The 7,375-nt window shown below is 22.0% G+C and overlaps 3 protein-coding genes across 5 annotated transcripts in view; all 3 read right to left on the bottom strand.

Annotated features, from left to right (window-relative positions):
- Positions 1 to 7,375, bottom strand: part of LOC102673676 (two pore calcium channel protein 1-like) — a 15,548-nt gene that overhangs the window by 5,486 nt on the left and 2,687 nt on the right. The window lies entirely within an intron of this gene.
- LOC102674167 (60S ribosomal protein L6) lies at positions 187 to 1,960 on the bottom strand. 2 transcript variants are annotated; one of them, XM_006613247.2, is made up of 4 exons: positions 1,841 to 1,960; positions 1,025 to 1,228; positions 659 to 932; positions 187 to 587 (listed from the first exon to the last, which is right to left on the bottom strand). In XM_006613247.2, exons 2-4 carry the CDS (start codon positions 1,226 to 1,228, stop codon positions 241 to 243), a joined length of 825 nt encoding a protein of 274 aa, XP_006613310.1. In that variant the 5' UTR covers positions 1,841 to 1,960; the 3' UTR covers positions 187 to 240. The 2 variants fall into 2 exon arrangements, with proteins under 2 accessions (XP_006613310.1, XP_006613311.1); XM_006613248.1 differs by lacking the exon at positions 1,841 to 1,960 and adding an exon at positions 1,802 to 1,820.
- The window catches only part of LOC102674383 (AP-3 complex subunit beta-2), a 6,070-nt gene continuing 1,172 nt past the window's right edge, over positions 2,478 to 7,375 (bottom strand). The window contains exons 2-10 of one of the 2 annotated variants that reach the window (XM_006613249.1): positions 7,214 to 7,289; positions 6,372 to 6,953; positions 5,984 to 6,280; positions 5,561 to 5,828; positions 4,446 to 5,153; positions 4,014 to 4,307; positions 3,513 to 3,784; positions 3,064 to 3,428; positions 2,478 to 2,941 (exon numbers count right to left, since the gene is read on the bottom strand). In XM_006613249.1, coding sequence (XP_006613312.1) covers positions 2,788 to 2,941; positions 3,064 to 3,428; positions 3,513 to 3,784; positions 4,014 to 4,307; positions 4,446 to 5,153; positions 5,561 to 5,828; positions 5,984 to 6,280; positions 6,372 to 6,953; positions 7,214 to 7,289 — 3,016 coding nt within the window. In that variant the 3' untranslated portion in view covers positions 2,478 to 2,787. The remainder of the gene's footprint in view (positions 2,942 to 3,063; positions 3,429 to 3,512; positions 3,785 to 4,013; positions 4,308 to 4,445; positions 5,154 to 5,560; positions 5,829 to 5,983; positions 6,281 to 6,371; positions 6,954 to 7,213; positions 7,290 to 7,375) is intronic. The other variant, XM_006613250.2, reaches the window with a different exon arrangement.

The following is a 7,375-nucleotide window of genomic DNA, read 5'->3' as shown; positions in this document are numbered from 1 at the left end:
ATATATATATATATGACAGTATATAATTAATAATAAAATAATATGAATTTGTATTCAAAATTATTTTAATGAAATTAAATGTAACAAATAAAATCAAATTGAAATAAAATGAAAAAAATCTTTTTGAAATAATTATAAATCTTCATAATTAAAGTAGTATATAAAGTAGTAGGATATAAGAAAATATTTTATATTAATTTTTATGTTTATTCTGTATTTGTGTATTCAAATTACAAAAAATTAAAATTTTAATCTGTGTGGATATTGACTACTTCTTAAGCCAAACATCGCCGATAAATAGGTAAATAACATTTTTTTCTCCTTGTTTCTTTTGATAGCAGAAATCACAAATTTGTCAACCACTTTTTGATCAGCTTTTCTCTGATCACTGGGTTTATATTCATCTTTTTTTTTACTAAAAATATCACCTTCTTCCTTTTTCGCACGTTTCTCACGTTTTCTCTTAAAATAATCATCATTAATGTGAGAAGGAATTTTCAAACCAGAAATATTAATACGTGTAGAAGTAGCAATTACGTAATTTTGACTAACTCTACGAAGTGGGCAAGCATTGATCAAAAAAGGACCTATATTAAAAAATATTTCATTAGAATTTTAATTCAATAATATAAATAAAAATATAATATAAATAATTTACCTGTGATTAATAACAAACCGCTCTTAAGTTGTTTTAAGAAAACAACACGTTTTCCTTTATGAGCACCAGCAAGTAAAATACAAATTGTTCCTGGTTTCAAAGATGGTCTCAAATAACGACGGTGATCGCGAAAACATTTTTTGGCATGATGTACAGTCACTGGATCTGCAGTAGGATAATTTGCACGCCTTTTCTTTAATAATACAATACGTTTTTCTCCATTTTTGTCACCACTAATTTTTTTTTCAATAGTAATTGGTTTCTTAGGTTTAACCTGATATTAATAATATTATAATTAATTAGTATATTCAATAAAGTATCATATAAAATACAAAATGAATAAAAAATTATATAATAATAACATACACTTTTTGGAGTTTTTTTGCTAAGAAATTTATAAATGGCTTTTTTATGAAACATGCGAGTACGACTAAATCTATAAACACCATTTCCTAAGTCATAGTTCCTTGGTCTAATTCGACCTTTCTTTTCACCTTTTTTAACAGAAGAAACATCTTTCTTCTCAGGAGATTTTAATTTTGTTTCGTTTGTTTCCTTTGTGTCAGTCATCTAAAAAACAAATACAAGTTAATTATAACATAATTACTTATTATTTAAATATACTTATAATTACTTAATATTTAAATTAATTTACTTATTATTTAATATTATTTAAGCAAATATGATTTATTTAAATATTTATTTTAAATAATAAAAAAATATTGTAGTAAAATATATTATATATTTAAGAAGTTTCAATATAACTTTCTTTAACTCTATTTCTATTAATATAATCTCTTATCAAACATATTTATCGTGTTTTATAAAGGTTATGTCATGTTTCTATAACTTTATATTTGAAACATAAAAAATTAATTGATACAAAATTGGAATAAAATTTTTTCAAGATATTGTTAAGACTTTAAAATTAAAAATATATATGACTTTAAAATTAAAAAAATATATATTTTTTCTTTTAAAGTGTCATTTTAATCTCCTCAAACTTAAATTTTTAAAACTTAAATAGTTTCATAAAATATTATAATTAAGAAAAAAATATAATAATTTTATTAAAGAAAACGTTTAAAATACAGAAAATTTTATAAAATATATAATTTTTCTTTTATCATAATAAAAGATTACTTTGATAATATTATATCCGTTGATCTCATTCCATCTTACCGTAATTCGTGCAGTTAAAAGAACCTACGTTCTATCTTTACCTATTGGCTGTATGCTGTATTCTAAATTCGATATATATCTATCGATAAGCACATCGATTGTATTCGATAATTACTATTTTAAAACATAGTTTATTAAACAAAATATTATTATTTACATAATTTTTTGTTTTTATAATTTTAATTATTAATAACTTTCAATATCTTTCAATAAATTAAATTGACTTGTATATTACATATTTTCGATATCTAGAATCGATTTCAAAATTTATCTCGCATTTTCATAAATATTCTGTATTTATACTTAATTAATAAAAAATAATATAAAATAATTTATTATAAATATAGCAAATTTTTTACTGAAAATAAATTAAAATACAAAAAATATTGTTTATTTAATTATTTTATTCTAGTTATTTCTATTTATTATAAAAAAAAATATTGAGATATGTATTAGAATAAAAAAGATAAAAATTCATTATATTTTCTAATAATTTTATCTTTATTTATTGAAGAAATGTGTTTTTCAATTTTTTAAATTCTTTTTTTGTGTTTTTAAATTCTTACTATAAATTATTTTTTATTTTTATATTTATTATAAAAATACTTTTTGTATAAAATATATAATTAATTTATTTAATTTTAAAATATTTTGTTTAATAATTTATTTATTTGAAAAGATACAAATTATAATATAATGAATTTTATTCAATATAATTTACAGAATTTATATATATATTTTTTACTAAACAATAATTTCGATTTATTATAAAAATTTAATAATCTCATAACAAATATATTATACTTAATTTTTTATATTTAAATAATGTATATCCATGTAGAGTTGAACATACATATATATACTCTTAATCATTATGAGTCTTACATTTATCTTATACAAATACTGTAAATAGATATATTTAATTCATGATTATAAATATAAAATATTTAATTAATTTTTAAATTACTTTTTAATTCATTTAACAAGATAGAACCTATTACCATTTTTTCGCAATTAACACAGATTTCGAGACATTCATTACTTATAATTTTTATTGTCACTAATACCAAGGATTTCGATGCTAAAGTGTAGGCAGCAAATCTACAAAAATTAAAAGGAATAACATTGAAATATAAACAAAATTTCAATTTCATCATATTAATATGTTATTTAATAACTTTTTTAAAATTAATTTATTTGTGTAATAAAATTTTCTATTTTACCTGATTTCTTCATCATTGCTAGATATCATTGCAACATTTGCAGTTTCAAAAATTTTTTGAGAAATAGCATTCTTATTCCCTGAATATTGTACCTTTGTTACATGTTCATTCATACCCTTTAATTTGGTTTTTTCAGCTAAAAACATATTTTCTGGCAAGAGTACAGCTCTTATTATTTCTCCAATCGGAGCTTTAATAATAACTGGGCACGAATTTGTATCATCTCCAATTATAAAATCAATATTAAAATTAGCTGGTTGTGTAGAATCATTAAAATTAATTCCTAATGTAGAAGATAAATTTGAATTTATTTCTAATAGTGGTATTTTCGTAAAATCATGTATGAGCATTCCTTTTGGTAAATTCTGTAAAAAAAAACAAAATACAATTGAAAATACTTGTAAAATGTTAAAAAATAATGATTTCATTCTTATATAATATAAATTTACCTTTACTCCCATTTGTATTTCTTTAACAAGTTCATTTCCTTCATTTGAAAATGTTAATTCAATAGTAACTAAATAAGCACTTACTAAGTGTTGTGATCTAGTAAATCTGTACTCAATTTTTAAACCATGACCTGTAATGCTATTTAATAATTCAGATTTCCTTATAGGAACAAATGAAGCTGAAACTTCTCTGATATCGTTTGTAATATTCAAATTGATAGGTGTAAGAAGACCACCTGTGCTTAACGGCATAATCGGTGTCATTGGAATCACTGAAATTAACAAATAAAATTTTCAATTAATCTATAATATAAAATATATGAATAATAAATATTTCTTTTATTTTGTTTTTTATATTATTTTTATTATAATATATGATTTTTTCCTTCGCAAAATATACATCTATAATTGAGAATAATACAGTCGAAAAAATAAAATGTAAATTCACCGATATTGTATGTCAAAATGAGTTTCTATTTTCTTTATAGTATTATATTTTACCATCATCTAAATCTAAAAGGAGATCAATGTTGCTTTTTGGTTTTTCCTTTGCTTCTTCATTTAAAGTTTTATATTTTGTTTCTTTACTTTCTTGAGAATTTGTAGATGAATCTTCAGAATCTGATTCTTCACTTTCAGTTTCGCTATTTGATTCATCAGATATTTTTACAGATTTTTTTTTCTCACTATCAGTTTCAGATTTTCCAGATTCCGATATATATTCAGATGAATCACTTTCTTCATCTGAAGAATCACTTGTTGTAGTATCTGAAGACTCATTTTCATTATTCAATTCTATTAAAAAATATATTATATATTAATAAATATAATTAATAATAATTATATTATAATAATAATTATAAAATTAATAATAATTTTAATTTAAATAAATTTTAATTCTACAATTTTAATAATGTATATTTAAAAATATACCATCTGCTTGAACACTTTCTTCATCGCTGTAAAAAGGTTTCTCTTTTTCTTTTCCTTTTTTGTCTTTTTTATCTTTTCTATAATATTCATCTCTTGTATCTCTCATAGTACTATTTGAAACATCTCTTAGAGATGGGTCAGGAGCTATATCAGGGAAAGGTGGTAAAGGACGATAACCAGCACATGGCATATCCAAATAATGAGATAATGTACCTAACTGATATTCAGAATTCTTGAATCTTGATGTTAATGTTGGTGCAGGTTTTGGAGCTAAAAATATTCTTTTTGCAAGTTGTGGGAGGTTTTTTTTATGACCATCCTCATCAAAAATAAAATGTCTTAAGAAACGTGCACGATCTCTAATATCATAATTTTGATCGTATTTTGCAAGTTGGAAGACATATTGACAAAATGGTTTAGTTTGAATAGGATTATTTAAACATAGCTTTACAGCTAAATTTAATATTTGTAATTTTACAATATCTTGTTCATTTACAAAATTTTTGGCCATTTTTCTAAGCACATCTGGTGCTATCTTAGGTACTCTATCTGAATATTCTCCTAAGAGCCATAAAATCGATGCTCTAGCTTGTGGTATAGTTATGAAATCCATTAATTTTGCCATGTGAGCAATTATATTTTTATGTTCATTCGATTGAGTTTGTAACAATTTTTTTATAACAACAACACTTTCTGCTACAACAGCCTCTGAATAAAAAATATTTTTTAATTTTTGTGTTATTAAATAAACGATTATATTGTATAAATACTACATTTCAATGCATAATTTTACATTTTATAAAAATATTAAAAAAAATTTCAAGATTAATAGATTTAAATTATAAAATTAAATAAAATTATGTAATTGTTCTATATAAAAGCCTATATATAAAAATTTATTGATTATTATCAATATGATATTACTTCAACATAATAATATTAATCATTAACAAAATTATTTTTAACTAAAAAATAATTCAATTTTACATATATGTTTACTAGTATTTGTTGTTTATTTTAATAAATATTATTTACACATGATATGTAGTATAAATATATGTAAATACATAAATATATAAAATATGACTTTCTTAATACTTTATATAAATATTTACCATCTCGATTGCTTAATAATGAAACTAATCCATTTAAACATGTATCAGTCACTTCTTTTATATTACTTGCACATCTTCCAATTGCTTGTATACTTGCTCCAACAAATTCTTTATCACTACTAGAGATATAAGTTTGAAATTCTCTTAATATAACTCCAATACTAGTTTCAGTTGCTAAATTAGTCAAAATATCTAATTTCAGAAGCTTTATGTGAGTAGGATCTGAAGTTCTCACAAAAAATGATTTAAGAAAAGGTTCAAACATTCCCTGTACATATAAACAATAAAAATTATAAATTATATCAAATTTTTTATTATAAAAAAGATAATCTGTTATTTAATTTAATAACATTTATATAAATTGATATTACAATATATTTATAAAAAATCATTTTTCAATAATTATATTAGTACTTACATTACCTTTCTGGCAATTGATATGCTAGCAATGCAATGAAGAACTATGCTTTGAACTTCTCTGTGACCTCTTAATAATCTGATTAATGCTTTGGCAGCAATCATTACTTCACTTCGTGGTGCTGTATGATGATATAATTGAGATACTGCCATTACCACAGAAGCATTTCTGCTTTGTAAAAGAGGTTTTGTATTTCGTAATAATAATCGATGATCTGGATCTATTGTTAATTTTGGTTTCTTTGTATTGGACGAATCAGAATCAGAATCATAAAATGGACGATTTTCATCATCTTCTATATTCTATAACAATCGATTTCAAAAAATATAAATCTAATATATGATTATTATTGTATTATAAATATTAATTTATAATTTTGAAAAATATACATACATCTATATTAGGATTAATGAATTGTGTTCTTGCATATCTTGTAAGCATATTGACTATAACAACTTGACCCCATTCATCAACATCAACTAATAAATTACAGAGTTTCCTGTAATTTTTGTGTATCAAATCTATTCTTTCAGGACAAACTTCTTCAAATGCCATCACTGCAGAACCTACAACAAGAGTTGTTTTGTCGGATAATAACTTTTCTAAAACACCTATTAACTCTTCTTTTTGCTCAGAATCTAATGAATAAAGTTTAGGAATAGCATGTGCTGCAGTTTTTCGGACATATGGTGACATATCACTTGCTGAATCTTTAATAGCAAGCATTACTATAGGCACTATCATAGAAACTCGTATACTTGAAAGTACTCTTAAAGCACTGGCTCTTATTAATTGATTAGGATCTTTTAATGCTCGTTGAAATGTAGAAATAGATAAAAGAGCAAGATCTTGTTGATCTTCTGCATAACGAACCAAATAAACATAAACTAATTTTTTCACTTCAATATTTTTTGAGACAACATTTTTTACTACTGCTGGAAATAATTCTGATGCATCTCTTCCTTTTGCTATCATCTGAAAAAATAATTACTTTTATTTTTTTCTTTTCAAAATAAAATCAAGTTAGATTGAAAAATTAAATATATCAGATATATAATAATTATAAAAAATATTTATATTCTTATTTTTCAATAAAATGACATGACTATTCTAGTCATAAATTACTCATTTCTCATGGATTTCAGAATATTATTTTATATACATATTATATATATAATTCTTAAAGAAAATTACAAAAAAATTAAATAAAATTAATGATATAAAAAATTTATTACCCCAATTATACGTTTCATAGCTTCTAACTTAAGTCCATCTTTATTACTATCTAACATTTGTTTCAAGTCTTCATGTCTGAAAAAAATATTTCTTTTAGACAAGTAATTACATTTACTTCTGTATTAATATATTTAATAATATTTAATAAATATATTTAATAA

Source organism: Apis dorsata, unplaced genomic scaffold (genome assembly GCF_000469605.1).
Source record: "Apis dorsata unplaced genomic scaffold, Apis dorsata 1.3 scaffold_137, whole genome shotgun sequence".
Lineage (NCBI taxonomy): Eukaryota > Metazoa > Arthropoda > Insecta > Hymenoptera > Apidae > Apis > Apis dorsata.
Note: the sequence above shows the minus strand (reverse complement) of the source record. Positions and strands in the feature narration are given on the sequence as shown.